At 43.1% G+C, this 16,255-nt stretch overlaps 6 protein-coding genes across 6 annotated transcripts; all 6 read right to left on the bottom strand.

The window, feature by feature from the left end:
- Nucleotides 1-137: 137 nt before the first annotated feature.
- On the bottom strand, nt 138-1,941 carry K450DRAFT_244812 (uncharacterized protein). The gene is made up of 5 exons (XM_051589650.1): nt 1,568-1,941; nt 1,127-1,469; nt 797-1,055; nt 562-714; nt 138-438 (listed from the first exon to the last, which is right to left on the bottom strand). Exons 1-5 carry the CDS (start codon nt 1,683-1,685, stop codon nt 250-252), a joined length of 1,062 nt encoding a protein of 353 aa, XP_051443854.1. The 5' UTR covers nt 1,686-1,941; the 3' UTR covers nt 138-249.
- A 117-nt stretch (nt 1,942-2,058) lies between these two features.
- On the bottom strand, nt 2,059-6,992 carry K450DRAFT_244806 (uncharacterized protein). The gene is made up of 12 exons (XM_051589649.1): nt 6,836-6,992; nt 6,324-6,763; nt 6,058-6,258; nt 5,899-5,987; nt 5,526-5,827; nt 3,972-5,459; nt 3,745-3,854; nt 3,396-3,668; nt 3,103-3,301; nt 2,897-3,021; nt 2,765-2,836; nt 2,059-2,680 (listed from the first exon to the last, which is right to left on the bottom strand). The coding sequence occupies exons 1-12, from the start codon at nt 6,981-6,983 to the stop codon at nt 2,432-2,434; spliced, it is 3,696 nt and encodes a 1,231-aa protein (XP_051443853.1). The 5' UTR covers nt 6,984-6,992; the 3' UTR covers nt 2,059-2,431.
- A 182-nt stretch (nt 6,993-7,174) lies between these two features.
- On the bottom strand, nt 7,175-9,161 carry K450DRAFT_281331 (uncharacterized protein). Its single transcript, XM_051593391.1, has 7 exons — nt 8,970-9,161; nt 8,593-8,901; nt 8,359-8,515; nt 7,940-8,297; nt 7,713-7,875; nt 7,488-7,645; nt 7,175-7,421 (listed from the first exon to the last, which is right to left on the bottom strand). Exons 1-7 carry the CDS (start codon nt 9,040-9,042, stop codon nt 7,329-7,331), a joined length of 1,311 nt encoding a protein of 436 aa, XP_051443852.1. The 5' UTR covers nt 9,043-9,161; the 3' UTR covers nt 7,175-7,328.
- Nucleotides 9,162-9,304: 143 nt separating this feature from the next.
- Nucleotides 9,305-11,168, bottom strand: K450DRAFT_244799 (uncharacterized protein). The gene is made up of 8 exons (XM_051589648.1): nt 11,129-11,168; nt 11,008-11,049; nt 10,862-10,944; nt 10,548-10,785; nt 10,318-10,482; nt 10,177-10,250; nt 10,025-10,119; nt 9,305-9,938 (listed from the first exon to the last, which is right to left on the bottom strand). Exons 1-8 carry the CDS (start codon nt 11,157-11,159, stop codon nt 9,665-9,667), a joined length of 1,002 nt encoding a protein of 333 aa, XP_051443851.1. The 5' UTR covers nt 11,160-11,168; the 3' UTR covers nt 9,305-9,664.
- Nucleotides 11,169-11,319: 151 nt separating this feature from the next.
- On the bottom strand, nt 11,320-13,253 carry K450DRAFT_300764 (uncharacterized protein). The gene is made up of 8 exons (XM_051593728.1): nt 13,162-13,253; nt 13,038-13,093; nt 12,867-12,972; nt 12,674-12,799; nt 12,563-12,599; nt 12,379-12,480; nt 11,987-12,316; nt 11,320-11,919 (listed from the first exon to the last, which is right to left on the bottom strand). The coding sequence occupies exons 1-8, from the start codon at nt 13,190-13,192 to the stop codon at nt 11,427-11,429; spliced, it is 1,281 nt and encodes a 426-aa protein (XP_051443850.1). The 5' UTR covers nt 13,193-13,253; the 3' UTR covers nt 11,320-11,426.
- A 1,004-nt stretch (nt 13,254-14,257) lies between these two features.
- On the bottom strand, nt 14,258-16,254 carry K450DRAFT_244795 (uncharacterized protein). Its single transcript, XM_051589647.1, has 6 exons — nt 15,923-16,254; nt 15,735-15,841; nt 15,304-15,665; nt 15,184-15,237; nt 15,038-15,115; nt 14,258-14,967 (listed from the first exon to the last, which is right to left on the bottom strand). Exons 1-6 carry the CDS (start codon nt 16,210-16,212, stop codon nt 14,578-14,580), a joined length of 1,281 nt encoding a protein of 426 aa, XP_051443849.1. The 5' UTR covers nt 16,213-16,254; the 3' UTR covers nt 14,258-14,577.
- Between the last annotated feature and the right edge of the window lies 1 nt (nt 16,255).

Genomic DNA, 16,255 nt, shown 5'->3' with positions numbered 1-16,255 from the left:
ATCCATCATAATACAACCGAAGAGACTTGATATACTGACGTTGATAAAACACATGTTCAGCTCTTGCGACCACAAGTAGGATCGACAAGCGCCACTAACCATAACAGAAACTTGATATGCAAGTCCATTCTGGCAAAGGTATTTTTTTCTTTTAAACAAAATTACAATGGCTTTATTTTAACAAAATTTGGTAGAAAGAAAAAAGAGAGAGAGAGGAGATAAGTATTTTGGAGGGTAATTGAGCATCGTTTATAAAAGTCCAACATCGCGCAAATTGTTATGAACAATGATATCGTTGACAGCCGCCATAACGAACTTGATTTGCTGAGTGTCGGTTGCACATGTAAAGTGGGTATACACTTGCTTAGTGCTGGATTGATTAAGCGATACAAATCGCTTCAAGATGTATTCCGACGCTGCTTCGTACGTGCTTGGTCCCTAAAGTAATCCGAGGGAAAAAAGCAAAATAAAATAAGAAAAAATTCGTAATGTGATCAAACCTGACCGATCATCTCCTTTTTAAAGCTAATCCACCCTTCTGGTTTGCACGCTTCAACTTACTCGGAACTCGGGAAAGTATCGTTCCAATGGACTATTGGGTAACTTTTCTTTGAAGAGATCTATTTTGTTCAAGAAGAGGATGATAGACGTCTTTACGAACCAGCGCGAATTGCAGATTGAATCAAAGAGGGTCAAAGCCTCCTGCATACGATTCTGTGAAAAGCTCAATTTAGACAGCGAACCCTCGGGAAAAAACAGCAAGTGGCATGGTATATCAGCATGGTGTGGTACTTACCACTGTTTCATCCTCAATCAAGACTTGGTCATATTCAGATATGGCGATCAAGAAGATGATAGCCGTCACATTTTCAAAGCAGTGGATCCACTTTTTGCGCTCACTTCGTTGACCGCCAACATCAAACATCCGATAAGTCAAATTGCTGATAACGAAGGTGGTTTCGGTGATACCTGTCGTCTTGACACGAGAGCGTAATACATCTTGGTCGGTGGGTAAGTAGTTATGTTGTCCAATTCTCTCTATTGAGTCAAAGTAGCTAAAGAAAGGCAGGTTAGCTACGCTCGATTCGAACCCAAGGTAAAATAAGACATAAACGGAAATACTGACTATCTAGCTGAATCGTTCAATTGGAATTCGTTAGCTCGCGCAACACACTGTTTGGTAGCAGGGTCAGCCCATAATGAATAGACAGCATCGGCAAGGTGTGGTTCAAGACGAGATCCATCGATCTGTGATGGCGCGTCCATAACGGCTAGTTTGTAGTTATAGTTTTCTGATCGCTGGAATTGTAAGCCCATCATCTCCATGGCTTCTAGAGTGACTCTCATTGATTGAATGGTATTGCTGAATATAACTTCTTTGAATGATTCGCGTTCTTCCGATGTATATCCGCCATCATGTATCAATTTCATTTGCTTAAGTATAGTCGATTTTCCAGATTCACCAGCGCCTATGGTTCAAAAGAACCAAATAAAAAGGGGGGGGGGGAGAATGCGTGATTAGCCTACCAACGAACAGTCTACAGATGCCTGAGATACAAGTCCTCACCAAGTAAGAGCATTTTGATTTCGCTCTTCATATTGATTCGATCTTTCTTTAACTGGTTGTCGATCTCATCGTTACGCTGTCGCCCTTCGATATCTTCAGTGGATTGGCAGCAGCCCATTTTGATGGAGGTTGGAAGCAGTAGTGTTTATGTATGTAACAATATTTGTACAAGGGAGGAAAGGTGGACGAGATGTCGAGATGAGTCAGTTGAATGAGACTCTGAGGGGAATGGTGCTCAAAAGAGAAGAAGGAAAACAAAAGCAAGAGAAGAAAGAGAGGTAATTAGACTGGAAACAGCAGGAGGATATAAAACGTATTTTCTAGCAGTAACAGCTCTTGTTTTGCTGGCCAACTACGATGGAACCATGGCTTTTGAAGGAGGAGCCAAACTCGCGGATTAGAAGTGACCTTGCAGCCCCCCGTAAACAGGTTTACACATCAAAATGGAAAGACCGTACAGCCCAACAAGGAGGTGTTGAGGTGGGAACCGCCATGTAGATCATTGCCGTGTGCTGACGTCCGACCATGCTCCGATGCGCCTGAGCGTTTACCAGTGCCATCCATTTTGCCATATCAAGGTGTGCACTAGGCCATAAGTCATTGAGCCTACCGAGGTGAAGAAAAAAAATATTCAAGCAAGCTGATCGCTGCTTCTATTGACGCCTTCATATAATAATTGCATTTTCTCGAGTTTGCGACGCTCAGAGGCAATCTTGTGCCTAACATAGTTTCTGATGGCTGTTTCCAGTTGCTTATCGTGTCGAGCTTGCAGTTGCGCCATCTCATCTGATACTCTTTGATGGCTGTAATTGACTTGACAAGCGAGCTTGGTGATTTTGAATTGTAACTGAAGTAATAAAACGATCAGCCGCTGATCAGTGGGCAAATACAAACGACACAACCCATAACGGTAAACGTGTCCAAAAATTCGGTCATGAGAGTTCTTACCTCCAACATCTGATCTTTCGTATCCGTTATTTTCTTTCGTTGATCTGAAGTAGAAAAGACATCGTTCCATGATACTGCACGTTGGAGAGACGCCTTTTGCTTTTCCATTTCGTCTATAGATTCTTGTATGGTTTCTATTAAGTTAAGTGGTCGCTGTACTCCCAACTAGACGCATATCAGTGAAAAGTGAGTAATTTTGCAATTATTTCATTCCAATATGCACTCGAATAAAGTCTAAAAAGACCGTACCAGGACACCTTCGGCTAGCGCAGCTGCGCCTTGAATGACTTGAAGAAATTCAGAGGCTTTCATCGTATCGGTCTACAGACCCAGTGTTAGAATGAAGGGTTAAGATGTGGGGAGGTATAGGCAAGAACTCACTTCATATTGGCTGTCAGGGCTAGAAGATCCTGTTAAAAATGCTACACATGGCCATTTGCTTGACAACTGAAAAGCCTGCTTTCGAGCAATTTCCTGACCAACATGAGCCAATTCAGCATCCACATCTATTTCAGGTACAATGTTATTATCGTCCATTCTTCTCTCCCATCGAAACATCCGATCGCAACATTACAAAAATCACTTGCCTTCGGCACAGCTTTGCAATCTCTTCATACACCACGAGACGCGATAGAAGGCATCTCTGAGAGGTTGCATGGTGTTCTTCGTAAACACAAAAAAGTGATTCTCGCTCTCCAAATTTTCCAAATTAGAAGAATATTCATCTGCAATGGAATCTAAGAGTAGGTCTCGCTTTGCTGAAGATCGTCGTCGTATGATATCTCGCTTTGGTGCAAATGGCGAAAAAAGGATTAGCTTCAGTTTCATGGAACGAGGCACCATAATGGAACCCATTTCCTTTCTCTCTATCTCTACGTACCTGCAGATCTGGGACCATAACAAATTCCCAAATCAATTCATGTATCTTCAAGGTGTTGTTTTCAAATAAATTTTTCAAAAAGCGATTCAGCGTTTGCGTAGCTGTTTCAAGGAATTTGAGTGGAGGTGGTTTCAAGTCGAAGGCTTCTGGATTCAATATATCGGATAATGTTGGCATGAAAGTTTCAGGCAGTTCAAATGAAATTTGTTGCCGGATAAATCGAAAGTCTTCAAGTGACCTTCGAACAGTTACAATAGATTGCCGATCGCCCTGCTGTAATTGGATACCATCAAGCTGTCAATATTTACACATTCTCCTCAAGTCCAGCCACAGCGCCGAAAATATTTACCGTTCCACATTTGATGATATACATGATCTTGGCTTCCTGCACTTCTGCCCTTGTGATTGTACACTGTCGGTCAAAATCTTTACCGACTGGCTTACGGAACAATGTTATATCTGCATCACGAGTCAAAAACCAACGTGGCAAAACAAGTATGAGTGAAATTAGGATTTAGCACCAAATGTAAGTTTGCTGACCCCAGTTTCATTCCCAAAAGATGCTAGCTCACTTACCATCAAGAAGGTTAATTGTTTCTGAATCCTTTGCGACATAGACTGGACGCTGGCCAAGTTTGTTATAAATGTCTAGACTTGCGTTGTTTTCCAGGAGAATTTCAACCAGCGGGCAACCTCCAGATCGCATGGCGGCAATATGTAAAGCCGTATTGCCGTCTCTATCTCGGCAATTCAGTTGCTCAACAGAGATTTGTGCCAAAAGCATATGCAAAACATCTAGAACTTGCTTCGTATTCTCATCATTAGAAAGTGGTAATGCAGTAAGCACATCGCTGTTGCACGCCAGATGAAGAGCAGATTGCCCATGCACATCAGCCTGGTCCAGGCGTCCAATATTATGATCGAGAAAAAACTTGACCATATCTCTATTGCATTTTGAGGACCACGCCATGAATGGACTTCGTCCAAATTTATCGGCAATCTCAGCATTGGCCCCACGCTCTTGGATGAGCGCCAGACAAAGGTCAGGGCTATCGCAAAGATGAAAGACAGTAGACCCTTCGGCATTTTGTCCGTCTAACAAATCCTTGGACATCATCTTGGATAGTAATCGCAATACTTGCTTGTGTCCCTCGTTAGATCCCATAGCTGCCACATGCAATGGGCTATTCCCTTGATGGTTCGACACACGCAAACGGGCGCCTCCAGTGTTAATCAACTCTTCTACCACACTGACGTAGTGCTCATTGTCAGCATATGCGCAAGCTAACAGTAGTGCTGTGTTGCCCTCCACATCTTCTCGCTCCATGGTCTCTTGTATATATTTGTCTCGTAGAAGCACTTTCACAACGTCGATTTTGCCATGCATGGCAGCCACCATAAGCGGTGTTCTGAGCTCATTGTTGAGATCACGAGGTCCACAACCTCCTTGTCGTTCGAGTAAGTATTCTACCAATTTTGCATTATCAGAAAAGCATGCAAGTAGGAGAGCGTTATTGCCTTGTGGATCCCGAGTATGAAGTACTGACAATGATCTCGGCCCTGACGATATGGATCGAATGCTGCCTGTTCTCGGTCGAGTTGGACGAGATATCGTCTCCTTCTCGTCAAGCATGTCGGCGATCTCCGTGCCAGCTGAGTGCTCCAACTCTGATGTCCAGAAAGGGAAGTTATCAGGAGGTGCGTCTTCAGTATCTAATTCTTGCCTGGTCGGTTGAAGACTTTGCGTGCTGTGAGCCAGTTTCTCTCCATTTTCGTCATCAAAGATATCTTTAACGTAGCACAAGTCACCGTCCCGTAAATGTGCCCAGAATTGTTCATTGCGCAAAGAGATTTCGCTCAAATTATGCTCTGATTCCACAAGATATTGTATCACGCCTTCCAACGTGCTGAGTGCATAGCCGTATTCTCCAGTGGTGACATTATGTTCGAAAGCATATTCCTTCATGTATGTTAGGTTAGCTACCAAATTAGAAACTCGGCTTTGGATGATGGTGATGATGAGAAGTGGTATAAGGACATCTGAGTTCAAAAATGGTGGGTCCTCTACGAACATCACAATATGTTAGCCAATTTAATTCATCGTAATTGTCAATATACTCATCATATTACCGTGACTTTTGGCACTTGCTATCGACTCGTTGTCTTTGGATACAGATGAACTTGTTAATTTGGATATGGTTGCTAATAGACAATCCAGCTTCTCTTTGGGAGTACGAAAGGTACCGATCTCTCGAAACACTTCCAGGCCGCTAGAGAGTCGTTTTGCCATGCCACTGATATTCGGCAGTCCAACTTGTGTGAGGTCTAGGTTGGACATCCGATGTAATGCATTGCCCAAAGATGAATCTAAAGATTGTTGGAAATTGGTGATTTTAAAGAACACAATATCATATGTCCTTTCCATAATGTAGCTATCATGACCCAGGGGAAAGTTAGATGATAAGTGGAGCAATTGCATAATTTCGGAAGAAATAGTAGTTACCTCTCATATATCTGATCCAATGCTTCATTTGTAAGACGACACGTCTTCATGACATGCTGGATGACAAGCCAATCCACGTTTTCCAAAAGCTAGCAGGATAGACATAAATGAGATCACCTGCGTGCTCTGTCAATTATTCACCCGTCACACCTTTCCTACCTGATATTCCTTCTGTAGTAAGGCCTTCATATCATCATGAAGGCTGGATAAATCTTGGGATTCAATAGCTCGATCGCAAAATGCCTGGATAGATTGTTCAAGCTGTACCGAAATTGGAGAGCTGATTGCTGGGAAAGCTTCTAAGATGTCCCGAAAGTTTTGAGGGTTGGTAGTCGGTTTTCTAGTATATAAACGATTCATCTACCATCCATTCACAAAACGTTAGACACTGTATGTCTATTGGTATATAGCCATACTTTGCTTACCTCAGAGTTTGGTATCATTAACGCCTTTTCTATATACAATAGCAGTAGATGCTTCCCGTTCTTTGTGAAATACAAGCGGTTCCACTTTATTGTCCGCTTCACATACTGAAAGCCTTTCTGTGCTTTTAAAGTGGTATCGCTGATGGTGATGGTCTTCTGATTAAGGGTGGTATAAGTGATGCCTTGTTTCTCAAGGCTGGAAATACTGAGCGTAGATCGGTTGCGATTGGCATCATCGTAAGATAGAACTCTTCGTCTAGGATCACGACCTTCGGCCATTGAACTATTACCAAAATTTAGCGACCCGATACGTTCAAGCCTTGGTGAGGTGATACGTGATAACATGGACGTTGAAGCCGTAGGGATAGGTAAAGACGTATGGTGTGAGCGTAGTAGGCTCATTGAAGATGCATCCATTGGGACATGGATTATATGGGATGCTGGTATTTTCAAAAAGTTCCATTAGGTTGTTGGGGCAAGCTGTTCGTCACAATCTTTCATACACCACATACCAAGAAAGTCGCTATCAACCATGAGCTCATCCTTGGTCTCTAGTGGAGGGACAATAACAATGAAAGCATCCCCATGTCCTAGTAGTTCGGCTGCTTCCGGGGTTTCTTCATATAAAAGAGCCTTGAGCAGCGGATTTGAATACGCCATGAGCCCGGCGATCCTATGCCTTGCCAACTTCATTTTTTACACAGTCTGTGGACGTGATGTTCGGAGTCCAAATTAATTTGTATGCGGACAATTGGCTTTGGTGTCTGAAAGATGAGATTGACAAGCAGTGAGACAAACAGCTGTGGATAATGAGAAGGCGTGTGGAGAGATTTTACTGTTTTTATTATTTGCAGACTTATTGAGGCAAAGGAAGTGTTTGATAAAGTCGTCTGACATACGGTGCGCTATCACGCATGACCAAGTTGAAATTTACAAAAGGTAGACAGATATGCGTTTATTTAAATACTCCAGTCAATAGGTAAACAATGAACACTTCTGGCCTTCCTAAAGTCTGGCAGAGAGAATCTCAGATCGCTGGTTGACCTTGGCAGATGCCTTTTGGACTTCCTCATCGGTGACATTACGAGCTTCAACAGCCTGGATAGTAGAATGGTAAGTACTGTAACTTTGTTTCGATCAGCTCATTGTTTTACTTATACTTACAGGGTTGTAACCAACACGAGGTTCGGATTTCGCATTGTTGGCCTTCTTATACAAGGTGATAACGACAGCACCACCAAGACCAACGTTGTGTTGCAATGCGTACTTGACGTTAGGGACTTGACGCTCACCAGCCCAGTTACGGAGTTGCCAGACAAGTTCTGAAAATAGATATCGTCAGCAATTGATACGTAATGAATATTTAATGCTACGCAAACGTTCTCTTACCGGAGCATTGAGCCAAACCAGTAGCACCGAGAGGATGTCCCTTGGAAATCAAACCTCCAGAGGGATTGATGACAAACTTGCCACCATAGGTATTGTCTCCGGAATCGATAATGGAATGTGCCTTTCCAGGAGGGGTCAAACCAAGAGCATCATAAGTGACGAGCTGTGGGAAAGAAAAGGTTAGAGAACATGAACATAAAAGCTGTTCATTCTGTTCTTGTACTCACTTCATTGGCAGAGAAACAGTCATGAAGTTCAACAACTTGAACATCGTTGGGAGTAACACCAGCCTTCTTGAAAAGCTGTTGCGCAGCACGTCTGGTCATATCAGCACCGGCCCACTCGATGGCACTAGTGCTAAGCATCTTTGGAGAGTCAGTGGCCATTTCTTGAGCAACAATTTCAATGGCTTGATCCATAAGACCATGCTTCTTGACGAACTTTTCTGAAGCAACGATAGCACAGCCAGCACCATCGGAAGTAGGGCAGCATTGCAACTTGGTCAAAGGTCCAAACACCTTGGGAGCATTAAGAACTTGTTCCAAGGTATAGACATCTCGGAATTGAGAGTATGGGTTGAGAGCGCTAGAAAACCGTTAGATACGGCGAACAAAGGATGAATTATGACTGCCATTGTTTATCATACCTGTGTCTGTGGTTCTTCTCAGCGATCTTGGCAAGGTGAGTGGCGGTGGCACCGTACTTTTCCATATATTCAATACCAGCGTTACCAAAGATCTGAGCAGCGCCAGGGGCAGTAGGTTCAAAACCGCGGTTTTCTGCCATGACACCCATAACGTGGTCTAAAAACAATTGTTTTAGAAAAATTGGGGGATTATCACGGGATTGACAGCCATGTAAGAATGAGCGGAGAAATTACCAAGAGGGTTGGTGCGATCGGTGAACTTTGAGCCTAAAGAACCGCGCTCCATGCGCTCAAAGCCGAGGGCCATAGCGCAGTCGACGACACCACTCTCAACAAGGAGACGGGCCTGATACAAAGCAGTTGATCCAGTTGAGCAGTTGTTATTCACATTAATAACAGGGATTTGGGTCATGCCCAATTGATATAATACACGTTGACCAGCGGTGCTGTCACCGTAGACGTAACCAGTGAAAGCATATTCAACTTGATCATAAGAGATGCCAGCATCTAACAATGCCTTTGTGGCGGCTTCCAAACCCATTTCTATGAAAAAAGTTATGAGTTGTGGGGATCATAGAATGTCAGCGCAGGTGGAATGTGGGGATGCATACCGGGGTAATCGACCAAACCACGGGGCTTTAGGAACTGTGTCATACCGACACCAACGACATATGATTTAGGCATGATTGTAGAGAAATGGATGAATGAGAGAAAAGGATTTCAAGGAAAATTAGAGCTTTTTAAATGACCAGCGGTTCAATGGTAGAACCGAGCCTATTCACACGCTGAAGCTAGTGTCTGGTGTGTCCACATGTGGCAAAAACGTAAGAAATCCAGTTGGTCAGCGGAAATTCTACCCCACATTTGAGTGTGATCTCTTGCAAAATAAAATTAAAGCACTACCAATGTTGCTACACCCAATGAACTATACTATGGCTCCAAGACATTGCAAATCAAATTCATGAGTGTATTATAATCAAAGGTTAATTTACGCACTATATACAAATTTCTTAAAGTACAAAACTTTCATATGATAATTCCATCATACGTCGTCCTCATTGGCCAGTACTCGCAACACTTCAATAGGATCTGGTATGGTGGATGGATCTGAGATATCTCTTTGAATGCCCTCTCGCCTGTCAAGTAACGAGGTCACCTTTTCCAAAACTTGTTTACCAAACCCTTCAGCTCTGCGCTGGTCGTGAAGTTTAGCGGTTAGGCTCTCTTGTAGTAGGTCAACCTTCAAAAGCGTTAGTGCGCATGTTAGTCACTTGCAACCCCATCGATGCTCAATGCAATTAATAATTCATACCTTGGCCTGCAACGAGTTGACCGTGCGTACTAACTTTGCATCAACATCATCAGTGGATGACGGGGTGCAATATTTGTTGAGGAATTGTAGTTGCTCTTGTGAGATGCCATCAAGATAATATTGCTGAAATCGAGTCTTTAAATCATTATCTGCGTGCTCATCTTTTTCCAGAGGTTTGGGTAATGGTGGGCATGAATCTAAAACACCGGCGTGAAAATTGTTGAGCTTCACCGCCATACTTTTCCAAGCTTTGTCCTCTCTCTCCATGCTAAAATGGGGGGCCCCATATGTTACTCAACAACACTCCGAATCATCTATCCTTCAGATCCGCTATTCTCGCCAAGCATCACTTACATCGCAGTTGTGCGCTCATACTTTTCAACCAACTTGAAATTACGCTGATTTCTCGGGTTGGTTTTTCGCTTATATCCCAAAGGATTATTCGTGGGCTGAAAAATGTTCTTAGTATGACCGCGGATGACTGCTTCATGATGGATGACACTTACTGCGCGTGTGTACCAGGAGGTATTGATTTTGCCGTCCTGCAGCTGCTTAAGTATTGCCTTTTGTATCGAGTATGCTGCTCAATACATCAGCATCGTTGATACTATAATATGGTGGATGTAATCGATTCTTTCGATACGTACCTGCAGACTCCGCAACTGACATCTTGTTATCCGCTTTTGACGCCTTTTGCGACATTATCGTGTGGCCACACCAAGCTAACAGTTGCCTCATTCGCACAGGATCAGGTAAATCCGGCATAATATGCTTGTAAAAGTTCTTAGCTTCCAAGTGTGGATGTGGGAATGCTGGCAGTAGTAATTAGTATACTGCCGAACGTGGTGTTGAACAAAAGTGTTTACAAATGCCTTACCAACAGACGTGCGAGAGACAGATGATTCCTGTTTGGAGCGAGACATAAAACTAGATCGTCTCCCTGGATTCCAGCTGCTTTTCTTGATGTGAATATCCTCATCGTCAAATTGAATAGCCAACGGAGTGGTATTGAAAATCTCTTTCAGGTGACTGTTCTCATGCGTACGTCTTTGTAAAGGGGATTCTTGCTTCCACAATGATCGTTTGGAAGGGGTATCGTTTTCCTGTTCTCTTTCCTGTTTTAATAATCGGATAATTGTATTAAAGAAGAGTTTTAAATGCGCAATGATGATACAGTTGATTAGGTCTTACGTGGTTAACAAGGTGCATAGGTTGAGGCGAAAGTGCATAGGGAGACTTATTATTAAGATCATTCTTGATATCCGAATTTCTTGCTAAAGTGCTGTTAATTCCCTGGTTGCCACAGGTAATGCATGGAATGAGCTTAGTTGACTTACATTTCTTGAAGGTAAACCCGTCATCGAAGCTGTCGTCTTCCGCTAATGAGTTAGAAACACATGTTATTGACGAGTTCACTACCACTGACTAGGCAAAAGTGGTCAAGCTTAGAGGACATACCGGGTGCCGCACGCTTGTATTGAGAAGTCATCTGCTGAAGTGACCAAGAGTAATGCGATTTCGATCTCTAAATCACAGGCACGGGGTAGGCTCCTAAAATTTACTTCGGCTCATTGGTCGCGTCGCGATCAGCGCGTCGTGACAACTTTTTTCAAACGGATTTTTTTCCCCTTCCTACACCATGGAAGCGAATGCGTGCAAAACATAGTAATATTATATTAATTATTTGGGAGAGAACACAAATAGCTTGCAGAGTATACACAATGGTCTTATGAAGTAAAAGGTAAGGAAAAAGATGTTACTGATATTCAGGGCTATACTTCATGCCACCTCGGTTTCTTGGGCTTTGGGCAAGCCAGTCCCGATCACCACGGCCCTCTACGTCTTGCATAGAGTATTCCTCCCTTCCAGTGGCACCTCCAATGTTAGTGACGGGGAAAAATTTGATTCCTTCTTCTACCGCCAGCGGTCTTGTGTCAGAATATTGTGGAGAGCTTGGGCGCTGCCAGTTTGGCGATTGAGTGGCATTGCGATCGAACTTGGGATCGGCCGCTGGCGAAACATTGTAGACTTTTTCAGGTAGGTGCATCGGTTGGTATGAAACATACTCGTTATGGCTGGACATGGCTTGACCGACACGCGACGATGGCATGTCAGACAGTTCTCTTGCGCCGGAATAAGTATTAGCCAAATTGGTAATTTCATGATCAGGGTGGAAAATCATGATAAGTAAGAACCAAATGATAACACTAGCAAAGTTAGCAACACAAATGAAAAGATCGGCTGAGAATCTGAAAAGATAAGCCCGTTAGAATATGTAGATCTCATGCTGCTGAACACTTTGGGGTCGATACTTACTTGTGACCATTCAAATACTGCGCAGTGGTCAGGCCGTCAGCACTAAGGATGACGAAGCAAGCTGAATCGATCAACAAGGAAACAGTCAAGGTAGCGTTTAAATCGACAAAGTAGTTGAGTCGGCTCAAAATTTCCTTGGCGTTGGCTGAATTGCGAGTCTGCTTGATGAGACGGTTGAAACGGAAACTAGCCCAAATACCGAGCAGGGCAACAATGAATAGCTCGCAACCATAAGCCAGCTCAGGAATGATTTCTTTCCAGTTCGGGTCGTACTTGGATTTACTGAACTCCCATTGTAACAGAGGGAACATCACCACACTCAGTACACACCTACAAAACGACATTAGCAACCCAACAGGGGTTTATACTGAATATGTCGTAAATCAACTTACCAAATGAGATAAAAGCGGAATTCAAAGCTGGACATGAATGAAGTTTTGGCAACACTGGCCGACAAGTAATTCCAAAAGCATTGCAGAAGTAGCAACGTGCCACTGGTAAGTTGAAATCAAGTGTTAAAAATACGAATAATTAAGTCTGCGGAATCGCGATAGAACGGAGTTAGAACCCACGTACGTTTGCAATGAAAATCCGACGCATAAGGAATAATCGGCTAGAACGAAAATGAATTAGACAACGTGTGCGAATTTCAAAATGAAGTTAATCGATTGGCAATCCAAAACATACTTGGAATAACCAAATCTTGATCAGCCTTGGTCCACATTACTTCAGGCTTGGACATGATCTCTATCTGACCATTGTAAGGTACCTGGGCGAAGCCTTCTTGATACTTTATACGAGTCGACGTTATATCTGAAATACCATTGCTTCAGTCGCAACTCCATGGCAGATCACCCAGTTGTGCCATCAAAAAGCTTACCATAAAATAGCTGAAACGGTATAGCTATCGCTACTAGGAACGTCATGATGGATTTCAACTCGCCTTGTCGAAATTTCGAAGGTCTTAAGCATTGAAATCGGTTGACCTGAACAAATTGATCATTAAAAAACTAGAGTTTGAAATTGCTCGGGCATGGTGATTGAGACGAACCTTCCAGACGCGATAAACGAAGAAGACGTATAGACCGACCAGTTCAACCGCTCGTTCTGCAAATGAAGGGCGGCATTAAGCTCTATTCACGATGATGACATTGTCGAGTTGAAATTGAACATACGTAGGAAACTGAAGTCGCTCAAGTGAGTCATGTTGAAGGAAAACGATTGAAAAGGAAGACAAGTGAGTAAAGGAAGGTAGAAAAAAAGAGGGATGTTGTTGTTCGTTCAGGCTTTGTAAATTATATGAAATAAACCGACGGGCGGGGTTTAATGTGGCGAAAGGGCCGCTTATTTGGTGATACAGTACATTAAGAGTAAAAAAAATACAATACAACTGAAGACATGTGAAGAGAACAGACTGTCTACCCACACCACATAAAAACACGCTACCCCACGTAAACAAAAAACCGCTTAAATTTTCGCTTCAGTCCTAATCGCTTTACTCGCATATGATTATTAGTATGGTTTGTAATTCGTAAGACTGCTTTGGCTTGCCATTTGAATGAACTGACCCGCAAATTCAAAACAGTGGGCATTTTGATTTTGGTCAGAAACATAAAAAGGAAAGTTGGGATGAATGGGATTTTCGGTGTGCCTTTCTTGGACGCTAAAAGATCTCCGCCATAATACAAGCTAGATTCGGTGGAGCTGGCCCTTAATGCGACAGCGCCCAATCTGTTAAACGGTACTGATGCACGGGAGTGCCGTAACGCTTTGACCTTGAAAGAAGAAGAAGCCATTATCTCAACCGACCTTCTTGATAAGCCAAATATTCATAACGTCTATTTTGAAAAATTTACAAACTAGATACTACAACACAATATACCTTCCGCCAGCCAGCTTTGGCCGCTGCATGTGTGGCTGAAGCCATCGAGCGTATAGAAACTCTATCGTATTTTTGGCACATATCAGATATACGGTAAGTCGCCTCTGCTAGACAGCAGTTTAGCACATCAAGTCCGAATGTCGGTTATTCTAGGAAACTAATTACGTTGGCTCATAAAAGTTTAGTGTTGTGGAGCTGACAGCTGCTAGAAGTACAAATACTTCTTCCTTGCTATCTGACTAACTTTTAATGGATTAACTTTTGTTATCGACATTTATCCTTTCGAAGCCATAGCTCAAACTGGTGTGGTACCCCGATCAGCGTTTTGCCATATGCTTACCATAACCAGAAATTCATCCTGAATTCAGTCACTCATTTGAAAGGAAATGTTACTGACAAAGCAATCAATATTTATTTGTGGTGGCTAATGAATTTATGAATTTATGTACAAGAATTTTTTTATACACTTGAAAATTAAGGCAAGCTCTAGGAACATAGTTTGTCATTGTGCCGATCATCAGTAACGAATAACATGGCAGGAACTTCAAATTTCAAACTTCGCTAGACCTAGCAAAAGGCCAACCATACTCCGACCCCCACCCACACAGTACGATTCAGCACACGTTGTTAGCGGCTCTGAACCTGTTCACAATCTTAACAAGATGTGTGATAAAATGTATCCCAGTGTTCGATTTAAGGCTACCATCACCTACTCCGCGCGATTGTGGATGGGTGCTATAGTATTGCTATGGTCCTTCCTTTCCAGCCTCTTGCGTACCTTCCTAAATCGAGCTACGAAAAAGCCACTGGTCGCACTGGTAATTGGGTCAAATCGCACACAGCAGCGTTCAATGGACGCTTGGAGACCCCGCTTCTGCTCGTCCGTCATGTTTGGGACCGTCCAGCCTTGCTTGGTCGGTGCTGCTTTGATGCCCACATTATGGATGTTGGGTATACTTTCCAACTCCACTTCATCGCCGTACTTGTGCAAAAACCAAGCAACATTTTCTTCGTTCTGTCGTACCGAAAGACTGCATGTACTATATACCAAAATGCCGTCGTCTACCAGTAATGACCAGCCTGACTCTATGAGGTTTCGCTGTCACCCCCCATTGAGTTAGCATTATAAGCCAAAGTAGGCTGAAATTTCATGCACAAAAGAAGCTTACCTGTAATTGACAGATATCCCGTAATCGGTCTGGGTCCATAAAGTTTTTTTCAAAAGCATCCCATCCCCAAGTTTGATACTGGTGGTACGATGCGTTAAAGTCAATATCACATGGCTGACAGGACGGGTCATCTTCAGCTAACAAACCTTTAATATATGACTGATGGATCCGTCGTGGGTACATTCCGCATCGACAATAACCTGCATGCATTTTCATCATCATTAAACTATACTACACAGGTATTGTCAAGTATTAAGATTCCTCACCTTATCGTACAGATATTCCTCTCCTTGCATTTGCGGGTCAAATCGTAAAATTTTTGGCGCGTAAAATGGTTTAATGCTGGCAGGTTTGGAAGACTCTGCAGTCTGTCCCTGGCTGATTTGCTGTCGTTTGCGGTCTGGATTCTCACCATCTGCCTCTCTAATCACTCGCGCTCCTAATCGAGATGGAGCATATACCTTAAATGTCGTGCCATCAGCATTGAACAGTCGAACACGTTCAGCGACCTGATATCGCTTCACAAGAGACCTGCATGTTGCAACTCGATGGGGTGAGATATCCACGCCTGTGACCGTTCCTGTTCCCTCTGAGCCTATGATATTCGAGATCATACAGAGCTTTGCGCCTACAAGTCCAATTAGCACAGATTTTACATTGTTCCACCTTGCCCATCAAATCACTTCATGGCCATTACCTGGAGCACAGCACAAATCGAGTACGTGATCATTGGGCTGAACTTGTAGCGCTAGTACAGCGAGACCAGAACTGAGATCAATTCCGAATATTTTGTTTTCACGGTATCTAGTGAAAGTCGATAAGGCATCAGAAATAGAGCTAGGTGGTCAAGTATAATTTAACCATGATGCTGAACAAGGGTCTTACGCTGGTATATCAACAATTCGTGTATTCTGCATCGTGTCACTCTCGCTTTCACTGTCGGGTAAATTTTCGCCAAGTTGGATACCGAAAAATCCTTCAACACCTTTGACAGGCGACACTTTCCGCGCTCTCAACTGTTGTTGGAGTTCTTCGGCTGAAGGCAATTCAGATTTGGGAAATCGGGTGTTCCATCGAACAAACCTTGGCAAATCTTTTACAGTGTAAATGACTGGATCGACGTCGTTGATTTTGAGAAATTCATTGAACGACGGAGGTAAAGTCGACAAGTCCATTAGCTTGGAAAGGAGACGGCCTTGGCAGGAGTGGCTTATGCAT

Source organism: Umbelopsis ramanniana (genome assembly GCF_025399195.1).
Source record: "Umbelopsis ramanniana AG unplaced genomic scaffold K450scaffold_34, whole genome shotgun sequence".
Taxonomy (NCBI): domain Eukaryota; kingdom Fungi; phylum Mucoromycota; class Umbelopsidomycetes; order Umbelopsidales; family Umbelopsidaceae; genus Umbelopsis; species Umbelopsis ramanniana.
This window is presented reverse-complemented; position numbering and strand designations above follow the sequence as displayed.